The sequence below is a fragment of the Oncorhynchus gorbuscha genome, linkage group LG09, assembly GCF_021184085.1.
Source record: "Oncorhynchus gorbuscha isolate QuinsamMale2020 ecotype Even-year linkage group LG09, OgorEven_v1.0, whole genome shotgun sequence".
In the NCBI taxonomy this organism is placed as follows: domain Eukaryota; kingdom Metazoa; phylum Chordata; class Actinopteri; order Salmoniformes; family Salmonidae; genus Oncorhynchus; species Oncorhynchus gorbuscha.
Window position 1 is genome coordinate 1,385,323 of NC_060181.1, and position 15,639 is coordinate 1,400,961.

General features: G+C 46.6%; 1 protein-coding gene across 1 annotated transcript in view; it reads left to right on the forward strand.

Moving 5' to 3' along the window:
• Positions 1-15,639, forward strand: part of klhl38a (kelch-like family member 38a) — a 42,186-nt gene that overhangs the window by 16,539 nt on the left and 10,008 nt on the right. Inside the window, exons 2-6 of the mRNA XM_046360712.1 lie at positions 322-513; positions 13,584-13,788; positions 14,030-14,230; positions 14,325-14,831; positions 15,016-15,279. Of these exons, the coding sequence (XP_046216668.1) occupies positions 323-513; positions 13,584-13,788; positions 14,030-14,230; positions 14,325-14,831; positions 15,016-15,279 (1,368 nt within the window). The 5' untranslated portion in view covers position 322. The remainder of the gene's footprint in view (positions 1-321; positions 514-13,583; positions 13,789-14,029; positions 14,231-14,324; positions 14,832-15,015; positions 15,280-15,639) is intronic.

Consider the following 15,639-nt stretch of genomic DNA (forward strand, 5'->3'; position numbering starts at 1 on the left):
ATCTATTTTGAATTCAGGCTGTAACACAACAAACTGTGGATTGGATCCAGGGGTCTGAAGACTTCCTGAAGACAGAAGGAACTCTTAATGTTTCTATTCATTATTTACATTTATTCATTGTGTGATCTGACTTATATTGAACAAAAATTGACCCCAACTCTGGTAAAATGCTCATACAACCAGTCAATATAGTTATTCTCTCTCTCCCCCACTCCCCCCACTCCCCATTTCCCCCTCTCCCCCTCTACCCATTTCCCCCCTCTCCCCATTTCCCCCTCTCCCCTTATTCCCTCCCCTTATTCCCTCTCCCCCCCCCAACAGAATGGCTCTCTGTGAGTCCCTGAAGACCCTCCAGGGGTTCCCGTTTAGAGACCCAGAGCTGTCTTCCCTCCTGCTGTCCCAGCTGAACAGGCTGAGACAGGAGAGGATCCTAACGGACGTGCTGCTCTGTTCAGACAACACAGAGATCCCCTGCCATAGGAACGTACTGGTGTCCTCCAGCCGATACTTCAGGTCAGATAAAATACAGTACAAACTCATTCATTCATTATGCGGAGAGCAGAAGACAACCCGAATACAGAACCTCACCTAGCACAACTACAGAACCTCACCTAGCACAACTACAGAACCTCACCTAGCACAACTACAGAACCTCACCTAGCACAACTACAGAACCTCACCTAGCACAACTACAGAACCTCACCTAGCACAACTACAGAACCTCACCTAGCACAACTACAGAACCTCACCTAGCACAACTACAGAACCTCACCTAGCACAACTACAGAACCTCACCTACAGCACAAACCAGAACCTACAGAACCTTACCTAGCAAAACTACAGAAGAACCTCACCTCAAGCACAACACAAACAGAACCTCACCAGAACCTCACAACTACAGAAATACAACTACAGAACCTCACCTAATACAGAACTACAGAACCTCACCTAGCACAACTACAGAACCTCACCTAGCACAAACTACAGAACCTCACCTAGCACAACCCGAATACAGAACCTTACCTAGCACAACTACAGAACCTCACCTAGCACAACACAAATACAGAACCTCACCAAACACAAGACGACTACAGAACCTCACCTAACATAACACAACTACAGAACCGCACAAGACGACTACAGAACCTCACCTAACATAACACAACTACAGAACCGCACATAACGACTACAGAACCTCACCAAACACAACACGACTACAGAACCTCACCTAGCACAACACAACTACAGAACCTCACCAAACACAACATGACTACAGAACCTAACACAACACAACCTCACCTAGAACAAGACAACATGATACAGAGACTACCACATTTTCATTAATACACCAGGCTGGGAGCAGGTGTTTTGAAAAGTGGGTATACTGTAGGAGGGTACAGTACAATGTACAGTACAATGTTCATGAGGTGCATGCGTGTACCGATAGGACTCATGAGGTGTGAGTTGCTCTGTTTGTAGAAACCAGACTGTGGTTATATGTACAGTGGCTTGCGAAAGTGTTCACCCCCTTGGCATTTTTCCTATTTTGTTGCCTTACAACCTGGAATTAACATTTATTTGGGGGGGGGGGGTTGTATCATTTGATTTACACAACATGGCAACCACTTTGAAGATGCAAAATGTGTATTTATTGTGAAACATACAAGAAATAATAAAAGATCAAATAAAAACTTGAGCGTTCATAACTATTCACCCCCAAAGTCAATACTTTATAGAGCACCTTTTGCAGTAATTACAGCTGCAAGTCTCTTGGGGTATGTCTCCATAAGCTTGGCACATCTAGCCACTGGGATTTATGACCATTCTTCAAGGCATCCTGCTCCAGCTCCTTCAAGTTGGATGGGTTCCGCTGGTGTACAGCAATCTTTAAGTCATACCACAGATTCTCAATTGGATTGAAGTCTGGGCTTTGACTAGGCCATTCCAAGACATGTAAATGTTTCCCCTTAAACCACTTGAGTGTTGTTTCAGCAGTATTGTAACGGCTTTCCTCTTCCTTCTCTGAGGAGGAGTAGCAAGGATCGGACCAATACGCAGTGTGGTAAGTGTCCATGCTACTTTAATAATAACGCAACACGACTCAACACAAAAATAACAAAGTGAATGGAAACGAAAACCGAAACAGTCCTGAACGGTGACTCAAACAACCAAACAGGAAACAATCACCCACAACTCAAGGGTGAAAACAGGCTGCCTAAGTATGGTTCTCAATCACCCACCACTCAAGGGTGAAAACAGGCTGCCTAAGTATGGTTCTCAATCAGGAACAACGATTGACAACTGCCTCTGATACCAGGCCAAACACAGAAATACCAGATCATAGAAAAAAAGAACAGACTGCCCACCCAACTCACGCCCTGACCACACTAAAACAAAGACATCACAAAGGAACTTAGGTCAGAACGTGACAAGTATGCTTAGGGTCAGTGACCTGCTGGAAGGTGAACCTCCGTCCCAGTATCAAAACTCTTGAAGACTGAAACAGGTTTCCCTCAAGAAATTCCCTGTATTTAGCGCCATCCATCATTCCTTCAATTCTGACCAGTTTCCCAGTCCCTGCCGATGAAAAACATACCCACCACATGATGCTGCCACCACGCTTCAATGTGGGGATGGTATTCTCGGGGTGATGAGAGGTGTTGGGTTTGTGCCAGACATAATTTTCCTTGATGGCCAAAAAGCTCAATTTTAGTCTCATCCAATCAGAGTACCTTCTTCCATATGTTTGGGGAGTCTCCCACTTGCCCTTTGGCGAACACCAAACGTGTTTGCTTATTTTCTTCTTTATGTAATGGCTTTTTTTCTGGCCACTCTTCCGTAAAGCCCAGCTCTGTGGAGTGTACGGCTTAAAGTGGTCCTATGGACAGATACTCCAATCTCCTCTGTGGAGCTTTGCAGCTCCTTCAGGGTTATCTTTGGTCTCTTTGTTGCCTCTCTGATTAATGCCCTCTTTGCCTGGTTTGTGAGTTTTGGTGGGCAGCCCTCTCTTGGCAGGTATGTTGTGGTGCCATATTCTTTCAATTTTTTTATCATGGATTTAATGGTGCTCCCTGGGATGTTCAAAGTTTCTGATATTTTTCTATAACCCAACCCTGATCTGTACTTCTCCACAACTTTGTCTCTGACCTGTTTGGAGAACTCCTTGGACTTCATGGTGCCGCTTGCTTGGTGGTTCCCCTTGCTTAGTGGTGCTGCAGACTCTGGGGCCTTTCAGAACAGGTGTATATATACTGAGATCATGTGACAGATCATGTGACACTTAGATTGCACACAGGTGGACTTTATTTAACTAATTATGTAACTTCTGAAGGTAATTGGTTCTCCAGATCTTATTTAGGAGCTTCATAGTAAATGGGGTGAATATATATGAACCACTTTTCAGTTTTTATTATTTCAACTTTTTTGAAACAAGTAAAAAAAAATCATTTCACTTCATCAATTTGGACTTTTTTGTGCATGTCCATTACATGAAATGCAAATACAAATCTATTTAAATTACAGTTTGTAATGCAACAAAATAGGAGAAATGCCAAGGGGGTGAATACTTTTGCAAGGCACTGTAGAAACCAGACTGAGTTACATGTAGAAACCAGACTGTGTTTATCTGTAGAATCCAGACTGAGTTACATGTAGAATCCAGACTGAGTTACATGTAGAAACCAGACAGTGATAATATGTAGAAGTTCAAGATGGCGGTCAATCACCCTCGGTCTGGGGCTCCATGCAAGATCTCACCTCGTGAGGCATCAATGATCATGAGGAAGGTGAGGGATCAGCCCAGAACTACACGGCAGGACCTGGTCAATGACCTGAAGAGAGCTGGGACCACAGTCTCAAAGAAAACCATTAGTATCACACTACGCCGTCATGGATTAAAATCCTGCAGCTCATGCAATGTCCCTCTGAGCAAGGTAGTTAACCCACTGTTCCCCTGAACAAGATAGTTAACCCACTGTTCCCCTGAACAAGGCAGTTAACCCACTGTTCCCCTGAACAAGACAGTTAACCCACTGTTCCCCTGAACAAGGCAGTTAACCCACTGTTCCCCTGAACAAGATAGTTAACCCACTGTTCCCTCTGAACAAGCAGTTAACCCACTGTAGTTAACCCACTGTTCCCCTGAACAAGGCAGTTAACCCACTGTTCCCCTGAACAAGACAGTTAACCCACTGTTCCCCTGAACAAGACAGTTAACCCACTGTTCCCCTGAACAAGACAGTTAACCCACTGTTCCCCTGAACAAGACAGTTAACCCACTGTTCCCCTGAACAAGACAGTTAACCCACTGTTCCCCTGAACAAGATAGTTAACCCACTGTTCCCCTGAACAAGACAGTTAACAAGACACTGTTCCCCTGAACAAGATAGAACAAGAAGATAGTTAACCCACTGTTCCCCTGAACAAGATAGTTAACCCACTGTTCCCCTAGATAGTTAACCCACTGTTCATTGTAAATAAGAATTTGTTCTTAACTGACTTGCCTAGTTAAATAAAGGTTAATAAAAGAATAATAAGTATTCAGACCCTTTACTCAGTACTTTGTTGAAGCACCTTTGATAGTGATTACAGCCTTGAATCTTAAGTATGATGCTACAAGCTTGGCACACCTGTATTTGGGTAGTTTCTCCCATTCTTCTCTTGCAGATCCTCTCAAGCTCTGTCAGATTGGATGAGGAGCGTCACTACACAGCTATTTTCAGGTCTCTCAAGAGATGTTTGATCGGGTTCAAGTCCGGGCTCTGGCTGGCCCACTCAAAGACATTCAGAGAAATGTTCCAAAGCCACTCCTGTGTTGTGTGCTTAGGGCCGTTGTCCTTTTGGAAGGTGAACCTTTGCCCCAGTCTGAGGTCCCGAGCGTTCTGGAGCAGGTTGTCATCAAGAATCTCTCTGTCCTTTGCTCTGTTCATCTTTGCCTCGGTCCTGACTAGTCTCCCAGACCCTGCCACTGAAAAACATCCCCACAGCATGATGCTGCCATCACCATGCTTCGCCGGAGGGATGGTGCCAGGCTTGTGAGAGTCTTTAGGTGCCTTTTGGCAATTTCCAAGCGGGCTGTCGTGTGCCTTTTGCTGAGGAATGTCTACCATAAAGGCCTGATTGGTGGACTGCTGCAGAGATGGTTGTCCTTCTGGAAGGTTCTCCCATCTCCACAAAGGAACTCTGTAGCTCTGTCAAAGTGACTATCAGGTTCTTGGTCACCTCCCTGACCAAGGCCATTCTCCCCTGATTGCCCAGTTTGGCCGGGCGGCCAGCTCCAGGAAGAGTCTTGGTGGTTCCAAACCTCTTCCATTTAAGAATGGTGGAGGCCACTGTGTTCTTGGGGACCTTCAATGTTGCAGACATTTTGGGGTACCCTTCAACAGATCTGTGCCTCGACACTATTCTGTCTCAGAGCTCTACGGACAATTCCTTCGACCTCATGGCTTGGTTTTTGCTGACATGTTCCGTCAACTGTGGGACCTTATATAGACAGGTGTGTGCCTTTCCACATCATGTCCAATCAATTGAATTTACCACAGGTGGACTTCAATCAAGTTGTAGAAACATCTCAAGCATGATCAATGGACACAGGATGCACCTGAGCTCAATTTACAGTCTCATAGCAAAGGGTCTGAATACTTATGTAAATAAGGTATCTGTTTTTTTTCTAAAAACATCTTTTCGCTTTGTCGTTCTGGGGTATTGTGATGTCGTTCTGTATTGATGTGATGTCGTTATGGGGTATTGTGATGTCGTTATGGGGTATTGTGATGTCGTTATGGGGTGTTGTGATGTCATTATGGGGTATTATGATGTCGTTATGGGGTATTGTGATGTCGTTATGGGGTATTGTGATGTCGTTATGGGGTATTGTGATGTCGTTAAGGGGTATTGTGATGTCATTATGGGGTATTGTGATGTCATAATGGGGTATTGTGATGTCGTTATGGGGTATTGTGATGTCATTATGGGGTATTGTGATGTCGTTATGGGGTATTGTGATGTCATTATGGGGTATTGTGTGTATAATGATGAGATAAAAATCAAGACTTTAATCAGTTTTAGAATACGGCTGTAACGTAACAAAATGTATAAAAGGGAAAGGGTCTGAATGCCCTGTATAGTATTATTAAATCACAAGGTATTACAACCACAATACTTACCATGCATTTATTTAACCAGGTAGGCTAGTTGAGAACACCTTTATGTAACCAGGTAGGCCAGTTGAGAACACCTTTATTTAACCAAGTAGGCCAGTTGAGAACACCTATATTTAACCAGGTAGGCCAGTTGAGAACACCTTTATTTAACCAGGTAGGCCAGTTGAGAACACCTTTATTTAACCAGGTAGGCCAGTTGAGAACACCTTTATTTAACCAGGTAGGCCAGTTGAGAACACCTTTATTTAACCAGGTAGGCCAGTTGAGAACACCTTTATTTAACCAGGTAGGGCAGTTGAGAACACCTTTATTTAACCAGGTAGGCTAGTTGAGAACACCTTTATTTAACCAGGTAGGCCAGTTGAGAACACCTTTATTTAACCAGGTAGGCTAGTTGAGAACACCTTTATTTAACCAGGTAGGCTAGTTGAGAACAAGTTCTCATTTGCAACTGCGACCTGGCCAAGATAAAGCAAAGCAGTGTGACAAAAACAACAACACAGAGTTACACATGGAGTAAACAAAACATACAGTCAATAATACAGTAGAACAAAAGAAAACAAAAAGTCTATATACAGTGAGTGCAAATGAGATAAGGGAGTTAATGCAATAACTGAACTGAACACTATCAGAGAAGTAGTTGGTGAACCAGGCGAGGCAATCATTTGAGAAACCAAGGCTGTAGAGTCTGCCGAAGAGGATGTGGTGATTGACAGAGTCGAAAGCCTTGGCCAGGTCGACGAAAAGTACATTTCTTAGCTACATTATTTGCAAACAGTATTCATGTTTTGGAATATTTTTATTCTGTACAGGTTTCCTTATTTTCACTCTGTCATTTAGGTTAGTATTGTGGAGTAACTACACTGTTGTTGATCCATCCTCAGTTTTCTCCTATCACATCCATTAAACTCTGTAACTGTTTTAAAGTCACCATTGACCTTGTGGTGAAACCCCTGAGCTGTTTCCTTCTTCTCCGGCAACTGAGTTAAGGAAGGACGCCTGTATCTTTGTAGTGACTGGGTGTATTGATACACCATCCAAAGTGTAATTAATAACGTCACTATGCTCAAAGGGATATTCAATGTTTACTTTATTTTTACTCATCTACCAATAGGTGCCCTTCTCTGTGAGGCATTGGAAAACCTCCCTGGTCTTTGTGGTTGAAATGTAATTCTCTATTGAGGAACCAACCAGATAATTATGTGTGTGGGGTACAGAGATGAGAGATGTTAAATACTATGAGTGATTCCATCTTATTATGGGACTTGTTAAGCAAAATTGTACTCCTGAAAATATTTAGACTTGCCCTAACAAAGTGGTTGAATACTTACTGACTGAAGACGTTTCAGCTTTTCATTTTTAATTCATTTGTAAACATTTCTTTAAACATAATTCCACTTTAACATTATGGGGTATTGCGTGTAGGCCAGGGACAATTTAACCCATTTTACATTCAGGCTGTAGTACAACTAATGTTGGAAAATGTCAAAGGGGTGTGAAATACTGTCTTTAAAGCACAGTAAGTGGCAGTCCTTCTCCAATGTATTGTTATGTGTATTTATATACATAATCCCTCGGCTTTTGGTACATTAGGAGACGAGTTGGACCTTAAAAGCCCTAAAACAAGTGAAGAAATAAGTACGCTGCTTTGTTTTGTGTGTGTTCTCTGTTAAAACGTCTGTCCACATGCTCTATACATGTGATGTATACAATAACTATGCATGTACACATGATCCTACCATTCAAAGGTTTGATCAGGTTCTTCAGTGACAGACGGAACAGACAAGGTTAACTTAAATAAAACAGAATCAAGAAGTCTAACTAACTCTATGGTTTGTGCATATGGGCTCCATCAACCTAAAGAGATGGTCAACCAATGTGCAATGTGGGCTTTTTGTTACATTAAAAACAAATAGACGTTGACTATTTAGAGGAGTTCGGTTGGAGAGGCGATGCTGCCACCTACTGTTCAAATCAAATCTAATTGTATTGGTCACATGCAGATAATATATATAATAATATATATGCCATTTAGCAGACGCTTTTATCCAAAGCGACTTACAGTCATGTGTGCATACATTCTACGTATGGGTGGTCCCGGGGATCGAACCCACTACCCTGGCGTTACAAGCGCCATGCTCTACCAACTGAGCTACAGAAGGACCACCAGATGTTATTGCGAGTGTAACGAAATGCTTGTAATAGAAGAGGTGTAGATTCTTGATTAATCTTTATTTTATTTATTTTATCTTTATAAACTTTTAAAAATTTAACTAGGCAAGTCAGTTAAGAAGAAATTCTTACTTACAATGATGACAGATTTTCACCTTGTCGGCTCTGGGATTCGATCAAGCAACCCTTCAGTTACTGGCCCAATGCTCTAACCACTAGGGTACCTGCAGTCCCTACATTCTAACCACTAGGGTACCCTCCGTCATTACATATACTGTATAATACACCATTTTCCCTTATGTCCCAGCATATAACCAAGAAGGCAATAAGTACCTGCCGCCCCTACATTGAACCACTAGGGTACCTGCCGTCCCTACATTCTAACCACTAGGCTACCTGCCTCCCCCCTACACTCTAACCACTAGGCTACCTGCCACCGCTTACACTCAGGACAGTAGTGAGAACAGGTGGGTCTAGCCAGGGCAGTAGTGAGAACAGGTGGGTCTAGACAGGGCAGTAGTGAGAACAGGTGGGTCTAGCCAGGGCAGTAGTGAGAACAGGTGGGTCTAGCCAGGGCAGTAGTGAGAACAGGTGGGTCTAGCCAGGACAGTAGTGAGAACAGGTGGGTCTAGCCAGGGCAGTAGTGAGAACAGGTGGGTCTAGCCAGGGCAGTAGTGAGAACAGGTGGGTCTAGCCAGGGCAGTAGTGAGAACAGTTGGGTCTAGCCAGGACAGTAGTGAGAACAGGTGGGTCTAGACAGGACAGTAGTGAGAACAGGTGGGTCTAGACAGGACAGTAGTGAGAACAGGTGGGTCTAGACAGGACAGTAGTGAGAACAGGTGGGTCTAGACAGGACAGTAGTGAGAACAGGTGGGTCTAGACAGGACAGTAGTGAGAACAGGTGGGTCTAGACAGGACAGTAGTGAGAACAGGTGGGTCTAGCCAGGGCAGTAGTGAGAACAGGTGGGTCTAGACAGGACAGTAGTGAGACAGGACAGTAGTGAGAACATGTGGGTCTAGACAGGACAGTAGTGAGAACAGGTGGGTCTAGACAGGACAGTAGTAAGAACAGGTGGGTCTAGACAGGACAGTAGTGAGAACAGGTGGGTCTAGACAGGACAGTAGTGAGAACAGGTGGGTCTAGACAGGACAGTGAGAACAGGTGGGTCTAGACAGGTAGTGAGAACAGGTGGGTCTAGCCAGGGCAGTAGTGAGAACAGGTGGGTCTAGACAGGACAGTAGTGAGAACAGGTGGGTCTAGACAGGACAGTAGTGAGAACAGGTGGGTCTAGACAGGACAGTAGTGAGAACAGGTGGGTCTAGACAGGACAGTAGTGAGGACAGTAGTGAGAACAGGTGGGTCTAGACAGGACAGTAGTGAGACAGGCAGTAGTGAGAACAGTCTAGACAGAACAGTAGTGAGAACAGGTGGGTCTAGACAGGGCAGTGAGAACAGTGAGAACAGGTGAGAACAGGTGGGTCTAGACAGGGCAGTAGTGAGAACAGGTGGGTCTAGCCAGGACAGTAGTGAGAACAACAGGACAGTAGTGAGAACAGGTGGGTCTAGCCAGGACAGTAGTGAGAACAGGTGGGTCTAGCCAGGACAGTAGTGAGAACAGGTGGGTCTAGACAGTAGTGAAAACAGGTGGGTCTAGCCAGTGAGAACAGGTGGGTCTAGACAGGACAGTAGTGAGAACAGGTGGGTCTAGACAGGACAGTAGTGAGAACAGGTGGGTCTAGACAGGACAGTAGTGAGACAGGACAGTGAGAACAGGTGGGTCTAGACAGGACAGTAGTGAGAACAGGTGGGTCTAGACAGGACAGTAGTGAGAACAGATGGGTCTAGACAGGACAGTAGTGAGAACAGGTGGGTCTAGACAGGACAGTAGTGAGAACAGGTGGGTAGACAGGACTGAGAACAGATGGGTCAGACAGGACAGTAGTGAGAACAGGTGGGTCTGAGAGGTGGGTCAGGACAGTAGTGAGAACAGAACAGGTGGGTCTAGACAGGACAGTAGTGAGAACAGGTGGGTCTAGACAGGACAGTAGTGAGAACAGGTGGGTCTAGACAGGACAGTAGTGAGAACAGGTGGGTCTAGACAGGACAGTAGTGAGAACAGGTGGGTCTAGACAGGACAGTAGTGAGAACAGGTGGGTCTAGACAGGACAGTAGTGAGAACAGGTGGGTCTAGACAGGACAGTAGTGAGAACAGGTGGGTCTAGACAGGACAGTAGTGAGAACAGGTGGGTCTAGACAGGACAGTAGTGAGAACAGGTGGGTCTAGACAGGACAGTAGTGAGAACAGGTGGGTCTAGCCAGGGCAGTAGTGAGAACAGGTGGGTCTAGACAGGACAGTAGTGAGAACAGGTGGGTCTAGACAGGACAGTAGTGAGACAGGACAGTAGTGAGAACAGGTGGGTCTAGACAGGACAGTAGTGAGACAGGACAGTAGTGAGAACAGGTGGGTCTAGACAGAACAGTAGTGAGAACAGGTGGGTCTAGACAGGGCAGTAGTGAGAACAGGTGGGTCTAGACAGAACAGTAGTGAGAACAGGTGGGTCTAGACAGGGCAGTAGTGAGAACAGGTGGGTCTAGCCAGGACAGTAGTGAGAACAGGTGGGTCTAGCCAGGACAGTAGTGAGAACAGGTGGGTCTAGCCAGGACAGTAGTGAGAACAGGTGGGTCTAGCCAGGACAGTAGTGAAAACAGGTGGGTCTAGCCAGACATTAGTGAGAACAGGTGGGTCTAGACAGGACAGTAGTAGTGAGAACAGGTGGGTCTAGACAGGACAGTAGTGAGAACAGGTGGGTAGACAGGACAGTAGAGACAGGACAGTGGAGAACAGGTGGGTCTAGACAGGACAGTAGTGAGAACAGGTGGGTCTAGACAGGACAGTAGTGAGAACAGATGGGTCTAGACAGGACAGTAGTGAGAACAGGTGGGTCTAGACAGGACAGTAGTGAGAACAGGTGGGAGACAGGACAGTAGTGAGAACAGATGGGTCTAGACAGGACAGTAGTGAGAACAGGTGGGTCTAGACAGGACAGTAGTGAGAACAGGTGGGTCTAGACAGGACAGTAGTGAGAACAGGTGGGTCTAGACAGTAGTGAGAACAGGTGGGTCTAGACAGGACAGTAGTGAGACAGGACAGTAGTGAGAACAGGTGGGTCTAGACAGGACAGTAGTGAGAACAGGTGGGTCTAGACAGGACAGTAGTGAGAACAGGTGGGTCTAGACAGGACAGTAGTGAGAACAGATGGGTCTAGACAGGACAGTAGTGAGAACAGGTGGGTCTAGACAGGACAGTAGTGAGAACAGGTGGGTCTAGACAGGACAGTAGTGAGAACAGGTGGGTCTAGACAGGACAGTAGTGAGAACAGGTGGGTCTAGACAGGACAGTAGTGAGACAGGACAGTAGTGAGAACAGGTGGGTCTAGACAGGACAGTAGTGAGAACAGGTGGGTCTAGACAGGACAGTAGTGAGAACAGGTGGGTCTAGACAGGACAGTAGTGAGAACAGGTGGGTCTAGACAGGACAGTAGTGAGAACAGGTGGGTCTAGACAGGACAGTAGTGAGAACAGGTGGGTCTAGACAGGACAGTGAGAACAGGTGGGTCTAGCCAGGGCAGTAGTGAGAACAGGTGGGAGACAGGACAGTAGTGAGGGTAGTGAGAACAGGTGGGTCTAGACAGGACAGTAGTGAGAACAGGTGGGTCTAGACAGGACAGTAGTAAGAACAGGTGGGTCTAGACAGGACAGTAGTGAGAACAGGTGGGTCTAGACAGGACAGTAGTGAGAACAGGTGGGTCTAGACAGGACAGTAGTGAGAACAGGTGGGTCTAGCCAGGGCAGTAGTGAGAACAGGTGGGTAGTGAGACAGGACAGTAGTGAGAACAGGTGGGTCTAGACAGGACAGTAGTGAGAACAGGTGGGTCTAGACAGGACAGTAGTGAGAACAGGTGGGTCTAGACAGGACAGTAGTGAGACAGGACAGTAGTGAGAACAGGTGGGTCTAGACAGGACAGTAGTGAGACAGGACAGTAGTGAGAACAGGTGGGTCTAGACAGAACAGTAGTGAGAACAGGTGGGTCTAGACAGGGCAGTAGTGAGAACAGGTGGGTCTAGACAGAACAGTAGTGAGAACAGGTGGGTCTAGACAGGGCAGTAGTGAGAACAGGTGGGTCTAGCCAGGACAGTAGTGAGAACAGGTGGGTCTAGCCAGGACAGTAGTGAGAACAGGTGGGTCTAGCCAGGACAGTAGTGAGAACAGGTGGGTCTAGCCAGGACAGTAGTGAAAACAGGTGGGTCTAGCCAGGACAGTAGTGAAAACAGGTGGGTCTAGCCAGGACATTAGTGAGAACAGGTGGGTCTAGACAGGACAGTAGTGAGAACAGGTGGGTCTAGACAGGACAGTAGTGAGAACAGGTGGGTCTAGACAGGACAGTAGTGAGACAGGACAGTCGTGAGAACAGGTGGGTCTAGACAGGACAGTAGTGAGAACAGGTGGGTCTAGACAGGACAGTAGTGAGAACAGATGGGTCTAGACAGGACAGTAGTGAGAACAGGTGGGTCTAGACAGGACAGTAGTGAGAACAGGTGGGTCTAGACAGGACAGTAGTGAGAACAGGTGGGTCTAGACAGGACAGTAGTGAGAACAGATGGGTCTAGACAGGACAGTAGTGAGAACAGGTGGGTCTAGACAGGACAGTAGTGAGAACAGGTGGGTCTAGACAGGACAGTAGTGAGAACAGGTGGGTCTAGACAGGACAGTAGTGAGAACAGGTGGGTCTAGACAGGACAGTAGTGAGAACAGGTGGGTCTAGACAGGACAGTAGTGAGAACAGGTGGGTCTAGACAGGACAGTAGTGAGACAGGACAGTAGTGAGAACAGGTGGGTCTAGACAGGACAGTAGTGAGAACAGGTGGGTCTAGACAGGACAGTAGTGAGAACAGGTGGGTCTAGACAGGACAGTAGTGAGAACAGGTGGGTCTAGACAGGACAGTAGTGAGAACAGGTGGGTCTAGACAGGACAGTAGTGAGAACAGATGGGTCTAGACAGGACAGTAGTGAGAACAGGTGGGTCTAGACAGGACTTGTGTTGTTGATGTTTGTGTGCCTCTGTGTGTTGTCTTTTGTTTCGTATTTTTTATTTTTTTTAATGTACAGATGATACATTATTATTGTTATTATTGTCATGTCTGTTCCTCAGGGCCATGTTCTGCAGTAACTTGTCATGTCTGTTCCTCAGGGCTATGTTCTGCAGTAACTTTGTAGAGAGCAGACAAGGGCGTGTGGATCTGAAGGGTATCTCCCCTGACGTGCTCAGTGGCATAGTGGACTATGTGTATACAGGAGCCATCACCATCAGCATGGACATAGTGCTGCCTCTAATGCAGGCTGCCTCTATGCTGCACTATGGACGGCTGTTTGAGGCCTGCTCCACCTTCCTTCAGGTGACTACAGATGGAAATCAGCTTTGTTGCTAACTCTGGGACTGTTAGATTGATTTAGAAACTGCAGCATTGATTGATGTGATTGTGCCACTAACTCCAGATTGTGTTTGTGAATCAGGCCTCCCTTTGCAAAATAGACTTTTGTCTCAATGGGACTTTCCTGCTTAAATAAACGTTTCAATTAAATACATAATAATAATGTGCACAGACACGGTCTTTGTTAAATTATCATATATTTCAGGAGCAGCTGAGCCCAGACAACTGTCTCAGTATGATCAGGTTGTCAGAGATCCTCCACTGCGACAGTCTGAAGGAGAAGGCTAAGGAGATGGCCGTGAGGAGCTTCTCAGACGTAGCTGCCTCCGAAGACTTCTGTGAGCTCTCCTTACCGGAGCTTATGTGTTACCTGGAGGACGACCGACTGTGTGCAGAGGAAGAGCAGGTGATATGAGTAAAGAAGAGATGTGAAAAAATAGGATTAGATCAAAATAATATTGTTTCTAACATGGGGAGGTACTAAAAGTCAAATTTCGCAGGTGTTTGAGACCCTCCTGGCGTGGATCCACCACGACCCGTTCTCCCGGCGCGGCGCCATCCACGACCTCTTCAAGAAGGTGCGTCTGCGCTACATCCACCCCACCTATCTGTTCCAGTTCATCGCCAACGACCCGCTAGTGCAGTCCTCCACGCTCTGCACTGAGATCATTGAGTCCGTCCGTCGCCTCATGCTATCGGTCAGTGCCAAGTGCGGTCGTGAGCTGAAGCCCCTCTGGACCACACCGCGCCGCTACACCTGCCGAGAGACGCTCGTTGTGGTCGGCGGGCGCAAGAATAACGAGCAGACATCCCGGGAAGCCCTGCTCTATGACGAGAGGACTCAGCGCTGGCAGTGGCTGGCCAAGCTGCCCCTGCGACTCTACAAGGCCTCCTACGTCTGTATCCACAGCATCCTGTATGTGGTGGGGGGGCTCAGCCTCAGCATGGCCTCAGGAGACAGCTCTGTGTCTGCCACCGTCTACACCCTCTCCCTCAAGACCAACCAGGTATGGAGGGGCTAGCATACCCACAGCACTGACGGTTTGTCCAGAAAATAGGTCTTTTTAAATGAGATTTTATTGTGCTGATGGATAATTATTTTGTATTGTGTATTTATGAAAATGGTACATTTCAACATGCCATTGATACCATGTAATGCTGCCTTAATGAAACCCACGTCTCTGTGACCAGTGGAGGACGGCTGAGCCCATGTTGGAGCCGCGCTACGCCCATCAGAGTGTCTCCTATCTCCACTTCATCTTTGTCCTGGGGGGGATCGGAGTTGACAAACAGATCTCCAACTCCGTGGAGAGGTACAACAGTATGTTTAACCAATGGGAGGCCATGGCTCCTCTCCCCAGCGCCGTGCTGCACCCCGCCGTCGCCGCCAACGACCAGAGGGTCTATGTGTTCGGAGGGGAGGACGCCATGCAGAACCCTGTCAGGGAGATACAGGTAACCATCAGTCAATCAATCAACCCTCCAGTCAACCAACCAATCAACCAACCCTCCAATCAATCCACCCATCAACCCTCCAATCAATCCACCCATCAACCCTCCAATCAATCCACCCATCAACCCTCCAATCAATCCACCCATCAACCCTCCAATCAATCCACCCACCAATCAATCCACCCACCAATCAATCCACCCACCAATCAATCCACCCACCAATCAATCCACCCACCCACCAATCAATCCACCCACCCACCAATCCACCCACCCACCAATCAATCCACACCCACCAATCAATCAATCCACCCACCAATCAATCAATCAATCAATCAATCCACCAATCAATCAATCAATCAATCC